Source organism: Squalius cephalus, assembly GCF_949319135.1.
Source record: "Squalius cephalus genome assembly, chromosome: 10".
Taxonomy (NCBI): domain Eukaryota; kingdom Metazoa; phylum Chordata; class Actinopteri; order Cypriniformes; family Leuciscidae; genus Squalius; species Squalius cephalus.
Window position 1 is genome coordinate 25028344 of NC_137131.1, and position 17686 is coordinate 25046029.

The following is a 17686-nucleotide window of genomic DNA, read 5'->3' on the forward strand; positions in this document are numbered from 1 at the left end:
AATTGAAACAATTTTATTAAAAAACACTGCTTGAAACTCTGCAGTACTGAATGTGCAAACAAAAAGTATCAAAATGTTAAAATAAATAAATAAATAAAAAACAGTCAGGGAACTTACAGTAGATTAAATTTTGATTTTGAAAAAAAAGAAAGAAAGAAACCTGAAATAATACAATTAAAATAGGTTAATATCTATAATAATTGATTAATATAGAATACTGACTAATTTTTAGCTGTCATGCATTAACAGAGAATTATCAACATTTATAGCATTTATTCATCTTGGTTTGATTACTGTTTGTGTTTGGGTTCATATTAGTTTAATGCATTGCATATAAAGTAATGTTAACATGCTAAACATGTATTAGTATATTTAAATAATAATTACTGATTGATCTAGATTAATAAATGCTATAATACGGTTAGGTCAGGTTACCTAATGAATGTTGACAAATGTAGCTTAAATGTAAAGTGTTACTCTAACATTCATATTAGTAATATCCATATTACTACTATTACTCTAGATTCCTTAGATTCCTCTAGGGGTCGCACTCGCCACAGCAGCAGTGATATGCCATTCATTTTACTATCACTAATACTAAAATTAATATCACTAATCTCTTTATTCATTCAAATTCAATTAATATATGATTGTTTGAAAGTGCAAAAATTATGAGACCTAAACTTCATTGGTTCTAGCGTGTCATGCAAGCACATTTGAGCTTTCGTGTTTACCGTGCCATATTTAATTGATAAGCTTTTATGTATGTGCGCTATGAATAAAAGTCTAAATTAAAACAGTTGAATGATGGACTCACCTGTCGATCTCTGAACTCTTTGAACAAGTCAGGATGATCAAGTGACAAGTGCTCAACGTTAGCCAGATTTGATGTTGCCTCCCGTCGCAAATTTAAAGCAGTGTTTGTAGAGTGGTGCATTGAGGTCTGTTGCTTCACCTTTCTCATTACTTTTGTAGGCAAAGTAATGCTATATTTCACTCCTACTGCTCTCTTTATTTATTAATTTCGGGCGTGTAGAATGAGCTTCATCTGTTTGATCCATCGTGTTCCTCCGTTGTCACCGTTTGCCGGTTGTGCGTGACCCGCGTCAGTTTGGGTAGCGCACTGCCGCCTAGCGGTGAACTTCGAAACAGCAGCGCATTAAATACCGAATTGAGCAAAATTATGATATTGTACCGTTTGAAATATAATATATACCGGTATTTTTGCAGTACCGGTATACCGCGCATCCCTAATCTGCTCAGTTACTGGGATTTTCACGCACAACCATTTCTAGGGTTTACAAAGAATGGTGTGAAAAGGGAAAAACATCCAGTATGCGGCAGTCCTGTGGGCAAAAATGCCTTGTTGATGCTAGAGGTCAGAGGAGAATGGGCCGACTGATTCAAGCTGATAGAAGAGCAACTTTGACTGAAATAACCACTCGTTACAACCGAGGTATGCAGCAAAGCATTTGTGAAGCCACAACACGCACAACCTTGAGGAGGATGGGCTACAACAGCAGAAGACCCCACCGGGTACCACTCATCTCCACTACAAATAGGAAAAAGAGGCTACAATTTGCATGAGCTCACCAAAATTGGACAGTTGAAGACTGGAAAAATGTTGCCTGGTCTGATGAGTCTCGATTTCTGTTGAGACATTCAGATGGTAGAGTCAGAATTTGGCGTAAACAGAATGAGAACATGGATCCATCATGCCTTGTTACCACTGTGCAGGCTGGTGGTGGTGGTGTAATGGTGTGGGGGATGTTTTCTTGGCACACTTTAGGCCCCTTAGTGCCAATTGGGCATCGTTTAAATGCCACGGCCTACCTGAGCATTGTGTCTGACCATGTCCATCCCTTTATGACCACCATGTACCCATCCTCTGATGGCTACTTCCAGCAGGATAATGCACCATGTCACAAAGCTCGAAACATTTCAAATTGGTTTCTTGAACATGACAATGAGTTCACTGTACTAAAATGGCCCCCACAGTCACCAGATCTCAACCCAATAGAGCATCTTTGGGATGTGGTGGAACGGGAGCTTCGTGCCCTGGATGTGCATCCCACAAATCTCCATCAACTGCAAGATGCTATCCTATCAATATGGGCCAACATTTCTAAAGAATGCTTTCAGCACCTTGTTGAATCAATGCCACGTAGAATTAAAGCAGTTCTGAAGGCGAAAGGGAGTCAAACACAGTATTAGTATGGTGTTCCTAATAATCCTTTAGGTGAGTGTATATGGATATGAGAACATATGTATTAAACTAAATTAATTTTTTTGGCACATCACTGTGATGAATGGCATCAAACTACCACAAGAGCAATTTGAGAGCAGCCAGCTGGCTCAGTCAGCGCAGCTTCTCCAGAATGGCTGCATGAGCTCTGATCACAACACAGCTTTTGATAATTGTCCAGACTCACCAATGACAACTAGGCCTGTCACGATAACAAATTTTGCTGGATGATAAATTGTCCAAGAAATTATTGCGATAAACGATAATATTGTTGTTCTGAGACCATTTTCATCTAATATAATGATAATGGCATAATAATGCAGGTACACCTTTTCAAAGATCTATAAACTTTTATTTCTAAAGAATATTAAACATTGAAAATGGAAAACATTTTAAATATCCACAAAAAATGAACAAAACAACCAAAAACAATAAAAGCAATGGACTCTCTCTCAGTGTCTGTTAACAAAAAAATTCACTTGAATAAATACAAAAAACAATAAATAAAATGGATGTAAACAAAATTGCACTTCAAAAAATATTAAACATTAGGCTCAGACATAAATAGTGATACATTCCATAACAGGCAAAACTGCCAGTTAGGACCTTTTGTAAACAAATAAAAAAAAGCCTCAACAGGCCATATCACACCATTTTGCACTGTCCTCCTGTTACTTTGTCGACTAAACGCCCGAGTGATTGTGTACTGTCGGGAAGACGGAGTACACACTTTATTATACACACTTTATTGCGTGTATATGCTATGCACTGAAAATACTTGGTTAGGATTAGGGGTGAGGAGTGCGTATTACACGCCATAAAGTGCGTATCATATGCACGCAAAAACTATTTTTGGCGTAGGGCCTATAAATGGCACGAGAAATAACATTCGTGGTATAGATACACATTTTCATGAGATCGGGCTCGCTGTTGCGTTTGGCTTTGAAACCAATTCCATCTTTTTCTTTTTTTCCCCTCCAACTCACAACTAGCGTCTTCTCTGTCTCCCTGCAGTCGCCGCAAGCAGTCCCGGTTTCCCATAGAAAGACCATGTGACTGACAAGCGCCGCCTCCCCACACAAAGACCATGCAACTGACAAGAGAGGGTTCACTCCTCCTATACGCTAAGGAACCGAGAGTGGTCATCCAGTCTCTTTGGTAGAGAGAGAGAGAGACGAGGAAAACAAACAAGCATGCAAATGGAATTATCGCGGCCGGAAAAATTATTGAGCTCATTTTTTTTTTATCGTGCGATTAATTGATTTATTGACTATCGCGACAGGCCTAACGACAACAATGACATGCATTTCATGTCAGTTGTCGTCGGTGAGTCTGGCCAATAAGTCTTATATATACAAGCATCATATTAAGCCGTGCATAAAGTTTGATACATCAATCATGTATCAACATAAAATTGATATAGACCCCAATTTATTTGTATTTAAATAGTATATGCTATTAAACTTAAACTTTATTTATTGTATATACAAAAATCATATTAAGCAGTGCATAAAGTTTTGAATGAAAAGTGTTTCTGTTGCTAAATGTAAACATCTAAAATGTCTGTTGATTTGACAAATATTGCATCTAATTCACTTCATCTGTGATAAAGAAATCTCATTGATTGCTAAGACCAGCACACCTAATGTCAAACACAAATAATGTGTTTGTGGAATATGTGGCATGTTCAGAGATCTGTCTCTGGATCATCTGAAAACTCTGGTATGTGTTTCTATACCATCTGAAATTCACTTTGTCGGTTTTGTAGAAGTATTGTGGAAGTTTTTTTTTATTTTTTTTTGTTTTTTTTATGTTGGTGAAATTGCACTCGTCACTCACATTCGCTTCTCGTTTGTTATGATTTGAGAGTAGGGTTTTGACCTTATGCAGCTGTTCTTGGATTCTGATATTACTACTAAGATTTGTTGAATTGGAATTGGTGTGAGATAAAGTCATTTTACATTGATATAGTCTGGTGGAGCTCCAACCTATTTTTTTTCTTTTCTTTTGATACTTTGTGTTAATTCAGATTCAGTATCATTATTTATTAATCATTATTTAACTGAACCATTTCAATAATACACCACAACTTTTTGTCTCTCTACTTTCTACATTTCAGACCTGCAAATGTAGTCATATAATTGTAATTTTTCTATGTGGTCTTTTTCCAGATTCTTTTTGAAAATGGATGCTGAGCTGCTTAATTCCCCTGTGGTGGGTCTGGTGGAGGAGGAAGAGGTGGACATGACTGACTGGAACCTTCCACTGGCCTTCATGAAGAAACGCCACACAGAGAAGATTGAGGGATCCAAAGCTTTGGCTCAGAGCTGGAGAATGAAAGACAGGGTGAGGGAGAATCTTCTAATGTTATCTTTAGTCATTTGAGTGTCAGGCCATTCAACTTGATTAAACATTGATTATCTACTTTCAGTGTTGATGTGTGCTGCTGCTTGTTTTTGGCTTGATTTAGTGTCATGGCTACACTGCCCTAATCTTGGGAGTTATATACTGTTGTAATCTAAATTATTCAACTCCCACTGCAAATCAGGTTTATTGGCAAAATTTTCAGACTTTCAGCCCAATGAACGAATCAAAGAAAAGTAATTGAAATAGCTCAGCACATTTTTCAAGTGGTTTCCGCAAATTCAACTGAAGATGCAACTTTTAATGACTTCTGCAATCTCAAAATTATTCAACCCCCTGAATAGAATCCCTCACAACAGCACAAATCTGCAAAATAGGTGTTGTCTCAAGCACACCTGATGCAACTAATCAAGGTCTTCATTAGTTGCACCAGGTGTGCTTGAGCTAGAACACATGAAATATCTGAACTGGATAGGTTTGTTGAGTGTCATGTTTGACAAAAGAATGGTCCAAAAAGTTGAGAGAAGATAACATTGCCCTTTACAAACAAGGAACTGGATACAAAAAGATAGCAAATGCACTAAATGTTCCCTGAGACACCGAAAAGATGCATTGGGATTGGCATTTAAAGACATTCTTAACTGGAGTTAGATTAGTTAGACTATTGGAGTTAGACAACATGTCAAGACCTACTCATTGTCGTAATCATACTCTATATCTAATGTTATCACATGGAATCAATGTTGATGTTGTTGAAATTCTGCAGCAGAGCGATGACATCTCAGATCATTATCTAGTCTCGTGTAAACTTCATTTGGCCAAGGCTTCAAAGCCGACTCCATGTTACAAATATGTTAGACCTATCACTTCTGCCACTATAGATTGCTTTATTAATAATCTTCCTGATCAGTTTCATCATCTCAGCATCCCAGATAGCTTAGAAGAACTCGATATTGCGACAGAAACTTTTAACTTTCTCTTTTCCAGCACTTTAGACACAGTTGCTCCGTTGCGCTTAAAGAAGATTAAAGAAAATAGTCCAACGTCGTGGTACAACAAGCACACTCAGGCCCTTAAGAGAGCAGCCAGAAAAATGGAGTGCAACTGGATGAAAACAAAACTAGAGGAATTTTTGCATTTCATGGAAGGAGAGCTCGATTGCATACAGAGAGGCCTTAAAAGCTGCTAGATCTGCTTATTTTTCAACCCTATTAGAAGAAAATAAACAAAACTAATGAAAAATAAAGCTTCAAGCCCAGAAGTTTCCAAGCAGCACAGCAGTAATGACTTTATGAACTTCTTCATTTATAAGATTTATAATATCAGGGAGAAAATTATAACTATGCAACCGTCTACTACAGTATCACATCAGGGAGTGCATTGTAGTTTCCCTAAGGAAAAATTCGATTCATTCATTGCTATAGGAGAGGAAGAATTCTCTAAACTCGCTAAATCATCTAAATCGACAACATGTATGTTAGACCCTATACCGACTAAGCTACTGAAAGAGATGCTTCCAGAGGTCATAGATCCTCTTCTTAAATATCATTAATTCATCTTTGTCATTAGGATACGTACCAAAAACTTTTAAGCTGGCTTGTTAAAAAAGCGGAACTTGATTGTACAGAATTAGTCAATTAAAGGCCGATCTCGAATCTACCTTTTCTGTCAAAGATACTTGGAAAGGCGGTATCCTCACAACTATGTTCCTTTTTTAGAAAGAAATGATATCTGCAAGGATTTTCAGTAAGGATTTAGACCGTACCATAGTACTGAGACTGCTCAAATGTTACAAATGATTTGCTCTTATCATCCGATCGTGGTTGTATCTCACTATTAGTTTTACTTGATCTTAGTGCTGCATTTGATACTATTGACAACATTCTTTTAAATAGACTTGAAAATTATTTTGGCATTAGTGGAATTGCATTAGCATGGTTACATGCTACCCTTGGGATACCCTTGCGCTATTTAAATGAAGATGACTAATATATTAACAATGTAGGGACTACACTGTATTGTTCTGAATATAAGACAACCCTGAATATAAGACAAACCCCAAGACAACATTCAAGATGTACCTTTTGGAAAAAGGCTTTTTGATTAAGGAAAATCCTTTTATTGTAAAATATTTTTCATACTGCATATTTTTTATATTTTAATTTTTGTATTGAAAGTATGGTAAATACTGGTAAAATGTACCAACGATCACATTTAAAAATAAACACTTTTTGGCATACCATAAAAATAACCTGTAGCCCATCTGAATTAGTTTACAATTAGGCTATCCATCTCACAATGAAAACCATGTAGCCTACCAAAATTTCATTACAGTAGAAGTGAAATCTTATTGTAAATCTTATTTGTATAACTGTGTACTTATTATAAAGTGCTACCAACACTTTTTTTGTGATTGGACCTGCACACCCGAGTTTATTGCATTGCATTACCAAATGCATGCTGTACTCGCAGCACAAAAAGAGGTCACAAGAGTCAAGAGTCATTTATATAGTGCTTTTAACAATGTAGATTGTTCCAAAGCAGCTTTATATTGATAATAGGAAATTAAAGTAAAGTGTTTTGGCTTTATAGCAGCTCTAGAATAAACTTATTGTCCAGCTAAAGTTAGTTTGATTGATTCACTTCCGCCGCTAACACGACACCGTTTTAACAGAAAACTCTTAAGTTCTTTCTGCGCAAACTTCAAAAACACGAACCAGTGAGAACGCTGATGGCGTGCACATGCGTATTACGAGTTCAGTCTATAGGTATGCGCGTTTGAATATATGTGCACAGGCGTGTAGTCCTTCCCTACAAATCAACCCTTAACATACAACTTGTCTGGCCTTAAAATTAATAATACAGAATTTTTATCGCTTCCACGTAGCCATGCGAACCGGAATTATCCCGACAACGCTTTATCTGTAGATAGGTAAAGGGAGGGAGGCCTTCACAGGCAAGAGCCTAGTTGACATTTCAGGACTGCACTGTCATCGCGTCCAGGCGCGGGTCCTTCATCAGATCTGAATACGGCCTGGATCCGGCGGACTGCGGTAAACCTCGGGATAAACACAGAGACTAATATTAGTGTAGACACCATTCTTCTTATGATGTAACGAGTACATCAGGATTTATGGGAAGTGTTCCTGGTTCCAGCTGACCTAATCTATGCAGCCTAACATTGAATTATAAAAGTCTATAATGTGTTATGTGTATGCTAGGTCAAATAGATGTGTTTTTAGTCTAGCTTTGAACTGACAGAGTGTGTCTGCTTCCCGGACAATGTTAGGAAGACTGTTCCAAAGTTTTGGTGCTAAATAGGAAAAGGATCTACCACCAGCAGTCGATTTTGATATTCTAGGTATTATCAACTGATGCTTTGCCAAAGCAATGGTGCAAAACAAAATTTGGAATGTCATAGGTAAAAATTGAGAAATTTGTATTTTTGGTTAAACTATGCATGATTAATCGTTAAAAGATTGCGATCTCGATTCAAACTTCCTTGCGATCTCATTCTATTGACTATCGTGTCTATTAAACCTTCAACAAAATCACACTGGCACATTAAAATCTGTGTTCTGTGTTACAAATATTCATATTATCGTAGAAGTACTTATTTTTCGGATATAAACACTGATATCTACGGTAGCTATCAAAATAGAGCAAATCAGCTTTTGAAAGTGACTTGGCGCTTCAAATAACAATTGTATCGATTACATTGTCACAAGTGATTCGTTAAAAAATGCTGATTCATCCAGTATTGAAACTAGTGAAGTATTTATAAGTGAGTTTTTTAAGGCGACTGTTATTTTAGAGCGTATTATTTCCTTGGTGACGCGTCATGCAGCCACACTATGACAGAACATATTGTAACAAATTATTATTATTATTATTAAAGATTATTAAAGAGCTCTAGAATAAAGTTATTGTCCAGCTAAACACTGATATCTACGGCAGCTATCAAAATAGAGCAAATCAGCTTTTGAAAGTAACTTGACGCTTCAAATAACGATTGTATCGATTACATTGTCACAAGTGATTCGTTAAAAAATGCTGATTCATCCAGTATTGAAACTAGTGAAGTATTTATAATTGAGTTTTTTAAGGCGACTGTTATTTTAGAGCGTATTATTTCCTTGGTGACGTGTCATGCAGCCACACTATGACAGAACATATTGTGACAAATAATAATAATTATTATTATTAAAATATTGTAACAAATAATAATAATAATAATAATAATAATAATAATAATAATAATAATTATTATTATTATTATTATCAGTGTATAAAATTTGAATTGATCAAACTATTTTTTTGAAAAGCACTGAGCTCAGCGCGAGTCAAAGCGCAAAATCACGTTTGAATTTATATATATGTATGTATATATATGTGTGTATGTATGTATGTATGTATGTGTATATATATATATATATATATATATATATATATATATATATAAAATATATATATATATATATAAAATATATATATATATATATATATATACACTCACCTAAAGGATTATTAGGAACACCATACTAATACTGTGTTTGACCCCCTTTCGCCTTCAGAACTGCCTTAATTAGGGGCCAAGCACCGAAGGTGCGTAGGCACCAAGCGGCAACATTCTGATCTGAAAAATGAAGCCTACCCGGAAGTGCGAAAAACTGCAATACATCGAAAATCCGCTAGGGGCAGGTCCCAAAAGGGAGCAAATGTCCATAGCCCCCATGTTAAAATGTCCGTTTTCACAGCATAAATTCATGTTTTTACAAGTTGGTCCCATGGACTTTTATTGTATTTTTCGATAGGTTCCGAGTGCCTGACAACTGTGAGGGGGGTGAATTTTTTTCTAACTCGTTAGTTTAGATCGTATTTAGTTATAAAATATATGACAATAAGGGCGTGGTTAACTTTGATTGACAGCTTGATTGACAGCTGACAAGGCAGTTTAGTACAAATGCGCATATTGCCTGGACCATAAAATGTTTAATATTTTTATATTATATTTAAAATAAAAAGAGGCAGGTTTGTGTTATATATATATATATATATATATATATATATATATTTTTTTTTTTTTTTTTTCATAAATAGGCAAACGTTATGTACAGTTGAATATAATCAATATGCGTTGCCTGAACCACATTTGTGTGGCTATAATGTTTAAGATTTCTTTAAATGAAAACGAAAAGAGTTAGTATGGTGTTTTATAACATATTTCGTTGCCTGAAATATACACAGAGATAACCGGAGTAGCATGCGAGCTGAGTGAAGGTGGGCGGGGTGACGCGCGCTGCGTTAGAAGGTGGGCGGGGTTAGGATTTCCCAAGATTTTCCAAGATGGCGCCGCCCATACCCCCCATAAACGGCTTCAAACCCGTTCTTCAGAAAGTCTATGGGTGACGTCACAGACGCTTTGTCCATATTTTTTACAGTCTATGGTAGGCACCTATTGTTTTCGTTCCCGTTCCCGTTCCCGTTCTTATTATTAGGGGCCAAGCACCGAAGGTGCGTAGGCACCTATTGTATCCGTTCCCGTTCCTATTATTAGGGGCCAAGCACAGAATGTGCGTAGGCACCTATTGTATCTGTTGGCGTACCAAAAATAATTCTTCTTCTTCTTCCGCTCTGGGAGTCTATGGCAGCCCATAGAACCGCTTGCGGGAAAGTTATGAAATTTGGCACACTGATAGAGGACAGACTGAACAGTCACCATAGCAAATTTGGAGTCTCCAACTCATTCCCTCTAGCGCCACCAGCTGTCCAAATTTGCACTCATGTTTATGCTAATAACTTTTGAACCACAAGGGCTAGAAACAAAATTCCCATTTCTTCTGATTCCCTAGCTCAAGACGATTCGATTGCACCCTATGACGTCATTTTCCGTCATGGAAATTTGTCCGCCATTTTGAATTTTTCGAAAAATCTACTTTTTCGAACTCCTCCTAGGCCGTTGCTCCAATTTTCACGAAAATTGAACCAGATCATCTACAGACCATGCCGACAAAAAGTTATGGAATTCAAGTTGATTCGCTTAGCAATTTTTCAAAAAAACCCACAAACAAATTTTACGTAGCGCTTGCGAAAACAGACGTAAGGCTGTACCTCCGCAACGCTTTATTGGATTCAGACCAAACTTGGCACATGTCATCACAGGCATCAAACCTGTGCAGCGTCATGCTGCGTTTCGGCGCAGCGCCACCTACTGGTCCGGAGATATGAAAAATGGCTATTTTTGCTTATAACTTCTGAATAGTTTGCCCAAAAATCATCAAATTGGTCTTGTTAGATTCAGGCCAACATGCTGAGTCGACTGATATCCAATTTTACCATATCGGCCATTTTGGCTGTCGGCCATTTTGAATTTTGTGCTAAAATGCTGTATTTTAAGAACGCATGAATGGATTGTTACGAAACATGGTATGGGTCATCAACACGATGCCCTGAAGGAGCGTGAGAAGTTTCGAAACAGCGCCACCTTGTGGTCAAAAGTCATAACAACATTTCCAAAAAGGCTAATAACCTTTGAATAAATCTGCCTATTGAAATGCCACTGGTCTTAATAGATTCCCTGGGTCACGCTGAGAACATAGATACCAAGTTTGCCATATTTGGCCGAACTTCCTGTCTGCCATCTTGATTTTCAGTCAAAACCTACTTTTTCGAACTCCTCCTAGACCGTTTGTCCGATTTTCACCAAAATCGAATCGTATCATCTCCACACTGTACCGACAAAAAGTTATGGAATTCGTGTTGATTCGTCAAACCGTTCTCGAATACCGCGCAAACAAATTTTACGTTGTGCTACAGCTACAGATTTAGTGCAAAAGTACTAAATTGCCCATAACTCCTAGACCGTTTGTCCTAGACTCAAGTGTCTTACACCACTGTGATCCCTGGCTCAAGGCGGACAAAATGGCTATCTCCGAACTTTTGCGAACTAGTCCTAGGTTTTTCGCCAGATCGGAACCAAACCAGTCTAGGACATTTCTCTGGACTCTCTAGATCAATAATTATCGAAAAAAAGTTGAACTTTTGCATTTGGGTGGCTGTAACAGGGTCATTTAGAAAAGGGGCGTGGCAAAATACACTAAAAAGCCTATAAATCCCAAATGAAAACTCAGAACTTCACCAAAATTGATGAGCATATGTGTCAGAACGTGGTGAGGAAGCATGCAGAGTTTCATGGAGATCGGACCATAGGTGGCGCTATAACTGGCAAAAAGCCTTCATTCCTTATTAGGGGTTCAAGCATGAAATGCTGAAACCCTATTGTAATTGTAAGGATTCGTAAAACACATCGTGCAGGCCAAACCGTAAGGCCTAGAGACGTGAAACCTGGCCAGATGGTAGGCCTCAATTTGGGGACAACCTATCAGAGTATGACCCCGAATGGCCCATAGGTGGCACTACAACAACCAAAAGTTCAAAATTGCTCATAACTCTTAGACCGTTTGTCCCAGGATCAAGTGCCCCATATCGTTGGAATCCTTGGCTCAAGGCGGACAAAATGGCTATCTCCGATTTGCTCGCCCTTGGCGCCAATTTCGAGTAAATTGCATTTTTTTGAAAAACCTATTTTTGCGAACTTCTCCTAGGTTTTTCGCCCGATCGGAACCAAACCACTGCAAGAATATTCTCTGGAGTCTGACAATCAATAATCATCCAAAAAATTCAAAATTTCAATTAACGGTCGATAAGGGGAACCAAAATATTTGATGGCACCAGGGCCACTTTTACTAAAACGGTTATAAATTGTGAACGGAAAGAGATTTTTTTGCTAAACTTGGGACACATCTTCCTGAGCTCAATCTGAGATCACTTGAAAAAAATCGCAACATTTGGCCAGTAGGTGGCACTATAAAACAGTTATAACTTGTGAACGGAAAGAGATATTTTCGCAAAACTTGGGACACATGTTCATGAGCTCATTCTGAGTTGACATGAAAAAAATCGTGACAATTGGCCACTTGGTGGCACTATAACAGTGAAAAAAATCATGAAAATAGCTATAAGCGCACCCAACCGTTAGTCTACTGAAAATTGGCACGCAGTGTCTTTGTCCAGGGTGCCATGATAGTCTATGAGAACATTGGTGTATCTCAAAAAACTCAGTATACGTCATTGGCACAAAGCCTTGAAGGAGCCTTAGAAGTTTCAAGGAAGCCCGTGTTTTTTTCACAGGAGTGACCTCCTAAGAATCCTTGCCGAGTCCAACAATACCAAACATGCCAGGTTTCGCCTTATGGTTTTTGTAAGTGTCATTTAGAGCTTTAAAAAATTGTGGTTATCTTCAAAGCCGTTAGTCTGATCTAGACAACAACAAAAAAACAAAGGAAATTTGAAAACATAGGTAAATAGCTAAACAATAACGCCAAAATGTTAAAATTATGATAGGAACTGACAAAAAAATTAATTAAATCCAATCAATTTCACCCATGGATCATTTTGATGCTCTCACATGTTTGAAACGAACAATGATGGATTGTGATGAAATTTGTTTTGAATTGGGACTGGCGAATCCCCGTCCATACTGTCAATGACCGGTCGCAAAGACCCACCCACTTTAGTTACTGTTGCTATGTCTGACAAGCGACGCCACTCTCACACCACACCAAGTTCTCACGCAGTGAAAAATACATTGCGGATCAGAAAAAAGACTGCGCGCTGACAGACAAGTACTTTTGATATGAAACAAAGTCTCACCTTTCAAATGTAGTCATTTTTTAGAGACATTTAAACAATAAATACCGTTTTGTGACTCTTTAATGTGTCTGACAGATCGCTGTAGACTCGAGGCTCAGTTAAAGCTGCTTGTGAACCGATCATCTCTTCCTTCTAGTTAATTTATAGCATTAAAATAAACATGAATGAACATAAAAGGAATGTTGTTTTAAAGTGCTAAGACGTCAGTACACTTTGTTTTTCAAATTTAAATCCTCCTATGTTAATCTACTAACTCTCCTGACTGCTTTGTTGGACAAAATGGCGGATTATGATTAGTCAGATCGCCTGTCAATCAAACTCCCTGCGAAGGGTCAATTGAGAATGCCTGTGCGCACAATCCTGATCTAATCGACAACTTTGCAGTTGCACATAGGAAAGCCCGGAAAATCCCGCTATAATGTAAGAGAGCATCTTTTTCATGTATTTGGACTTAGGCCTAACAATGTTTTATAGTGCGCTGTCCCCATTGTTTTTTTGTTTTGTTTTTGTTTTGTTTTTGGTGAGCGTAGGCTACTCCTGATTTTGTTAGTCATCTCATCTCTTATATGCTGTGTATGATCATATCCTGCCCTATTCATGGTAGCCTACTCGCGGACATTGCGTCATCAATGTCATCAATTGCGTCATCAAGGGGCCCGCCTTGATAATCCTACTTAAGGGCCCGGTGTTGGCTCGTTACGCCACTGAATATAATTGTCTAAACTCCTTATCAAAATTAAATATTTACAACAAATCTGACACATATATATGGGCACACTTTGAGTACTACTAATAAAAGTGGTGGAGATCAGGCAAGACTATAAGAAGACTAGGCAAAAGGTGCTATAACTGTAAAAATGCTTTAAAACCATATATTTCCTATGGTAAACTGCCTGTATTGGCTGTAAATTGACTTTTTTTAATCTATGATGGCAGTTGTTAAATGCTTGCTAAATAAAACTTAATGTCTTTTGATGCTTGTGTGCTTAAAGGCCTTAAAAGCCTTAACTGCTTGAACCCCGATAAATGCTGCTTGCAGCTTTAATTAGAGGCCAAGCACCGAAGGTGCGTAGGCACCTATTGTATCTGTTCCCGTTCTTATTATTAAGGGCCAAGCACCGAAGGTGCGGAGGCACCTATTGTATCTGTTCCCGTTCTTATTATTCTTCTTCCGCTCTTGGAGTCTATGGCAGCCCATAGAAACGATTGCGGGAAAGTTGTTTTGGTTTGACATTCTGATAGAGGACAGTCCCAACATTAAATACACCAATTTTGGTGTTTCTAAGTCATTCCCTCTAGCGCCACCACCTGTCCAAAATTTCACTTTTATTTTGCTAATAACTTTTGAACCGTAATGCCAATCAACAAAATTCTTTTTTCTTCTGATTCCTGAGCTCATGCCAATTCGTTTGCATCCTATGACGTCATTTTCAGTCATAAAAACATGGCCGCCATTTTGAATTATCAAAAAAAGCTACTTTTTCGAACTCGTCCTAGACGGTTTGTCCGATTTGCACGAAAATTGAACCAGATCTACAGCCAGTGGTGACAAAAAGTTATTAAAAGAAAGTTGATTCGTCAAACCGTTTTTGATAAACGCTCGAACAAATTTTACGTAGCGCTTGCAAAAACAGTCGTAAGGCTGTATCTCCGCAACGCTTTATCGTATTCAGACCAAACTTGGTACATGTCATCACAAGCATGACCTGAGGCTACATGCTGTGTTTCGGCGCAGCGCCACCTACTGGTCCGGAGATATGAAAAATGGCTATTTTTGCTTATAACTTTTGAACAGTTTGTCCAAAAATCATAAAATTGATCTCGTTAGATTCAGGGCAACATGCCGAGTCGACTGATATCAAATTTTACCATATCGGCCATTTTGGCTGTCGGCCATTTTGAATTTTGTGCTAAAATGCTGTATTTTAACAACGCATGAACGGATCGTTGCGAAACTTGGCATGGGTCATCAGCACGTTGCCCTGAAGGAGCCTGAGAAGTTTCGAAATAGCGCCACCTAGTGGTGAATTTTTTTTCTTCAAATGCTTATAACTTTGGTTGTGGTCGACTTATTTTCACGAAACTCATTTCATTAGACTCCTGAATCGTTGCCGAGTCCTACGATACCAAACATGCTAGGTTTCGCCTTACGGTTTGTGTAGCATTGTGATTTAGCGCTTAAAAAACATTTGGCTATATCTTTGAAACCGCTAGTCCGATCGAGACGAAACCACCGTCAGAAGTTTGGAAACATAGGTCGATAGTAACATTCCTCTGCCCAAATGCGAAAATATTGATGTTTAGGGGTAGTAATTTCCAATCAAAGTCATGTGCCAGTCATTTTTTTCGTGTTTTTTCATATAAATGTCTATAACTCCGACACGAATTGAGATATTTTCACCAAAATTGACACACATATGTATGGGCTCACTCTGAGGACATGTAAAAAAAATGGTGGGACTGAGCCTCTTGGTGGCGCTATAATAGAACAAAACATGAAATTCCCATTGACTTCAATACAGTTTTGTGAAATAAAATGCTATACTAAACAAATGCATTGGTTTAATATTACGAAACTCTGTATGTGCCATCAACACCATACCATGAAGGTACCCAAAATATTTCGAGACAGCGCCACCTAGTGGTCAAAAGTTATAACAAAATTTCCAAAAAGGCTAATAACTTTTGAATAAATCTGGCTATTGAAATGCCACGGGTCTTAATAGATTCCTTGGGTCAAGCCGAGAACATAGATACCAAGTTTTCCTTATTTGGCCAAACTTCCTGTCCGCCATCTTGATTTTCATTCAAAACCTACTTTTTCGAACTCCTCCTAGACCTTTTGTCCGATTTTCACCAAAATCGAATCGTATCATCTCCAGACTGTGCCGACAAAAAGTTATGGATTTCGTGTCGATTGATGAAACCGTTTTCGTATAGCACAGCAGCAAAGTTGAGGCATGATGCCAAAATGACTATTCAGGCTTTATATCTGCAATGCCTCGACATATTGACACAAAACTTTGTGTGTCACTGTCTCCTTACTCTGACCACACCACATCAATTTCGTAACAGCGCCACCTTTTGGTCAAAAGTGACAATCCATTAAATCATATTTTGAATCACTTTTTACGTGATTTTTCAGCCATTTCGCCTAAAATCCTCTTTAAATGTCTTTAATTGCTCATTGTTGCAGTTGGTCTGACACTTTCAGACATGTTGGCATGTCTTGTCGTCTTATTCTGCTTGGCCCCGGTAATTGCTGCTTGCAGCTATATTTATTATTAGGGGCCAAGCACCGAAGGTGCGGAGGCACCTATTGTATCTGTTCCCGTTCTTATTATTATTATTAGGGGCCAAGCACCGAAGGTGCGGAGGCACCTATTGTTTTTGTTCCGGTTCTTATTATTAGGGGCCAAGCACCGAAGGTGCGTAGGCACCTATTGTTTTCGTTCCCGTTCTTCTTCTTATTATTATTATTATTAGGGGCCAAGCACCGAAGGTGCGGAGGCACCTATTGTATCCGTTCGCGTTCTTATTATTAGGGGCCAAGCACCGAAGGTGCGTAGGCACCTATTGTATCTGTTCCCGTTCTTATTATTATTATTCTTCCTTCTTCCAACTGGGAGTCTATGGCAGCCCATAGAACCGAATGCGGGAAAGTTGTTTTGGTTTGACATTCTGATAGAGGACAGTCCCAACATTAAATACACCAATTTTGGTGTGTCTAAGACATTCCCTCTAGCGCCACCACCTGTCCAAAGTTTCACTTTTATTTTGCTAATAACTTTTGAACCGTAAGGCCAATCAACAAAATTATTTTTCTCTCTGATTCCTGAGCTCATGCCAATTCGATTGCACCCTATGACATCATTTCTGTCATAACAATATGGCCGCCATTTTGAATTTATCTAAAAAGCTACTTTTTCGAACTCGTCCTAGACGGTTTGTCCGATTTGCACGAAAATTGAACCAGATCATCTACAGACCATGCTGACAAAAAGTTATGGAATTCAAGTTGATTCGCTTAACAGTTTTCGATAAACCCACGAATACATTTTACGTAGCGCTTGCGAAAACAGATGTAAGGCCGTATCTCCGCAACGCTTTATCGGATTCAGACCAAACTTGGTACATGTCATCACAAGCATGACCTGAGGCTACATGCTGTGTTTCGGCGCAGCGCCACCTACTGGTCCGGAGATATGAAAAATGGCTATTTTTGCTTATAACTTCTGAACAGTTTGTCCAAAAATCATAAAATTGGTCTCGTTAGATTCAGGGTAACATGCAGAGTCGACTGATATCCAATATTACCATATCGGCCATTTTGACTGTCGGCCATTTTGAATTTTGTGCTAAAAT

General features: G+C 38.1%; 1 protein-coding gene across 4 annotated transcripts in view; it reads left to right on the forward strand.

Moving 5' to 3' along the window:
* The window catches only part of rptor (regulatory associated protein of MTOR, complex 1), a 409250-nt gene that overhangs the window by 51482 nt on the left and 340082 nt on the right, over positions 1–17686 (forward strand). For all 4 annotated transcript variants that reach the window (XM_079882549.1, XM_079882546.1, XM_079882548.1 and 1 more), the window contains exon 2: positions 4417–4591. In XM_079882549.1, coding sequence (XP_079738675.1) covers positions 4430–4591 — 162 coding nt within the window. In that variant the 5' untranslated portion in view covers positions 4417–4429. The remainder of the gene's footprint in view (positions 1–4416; positions 4592–17686) is intronic.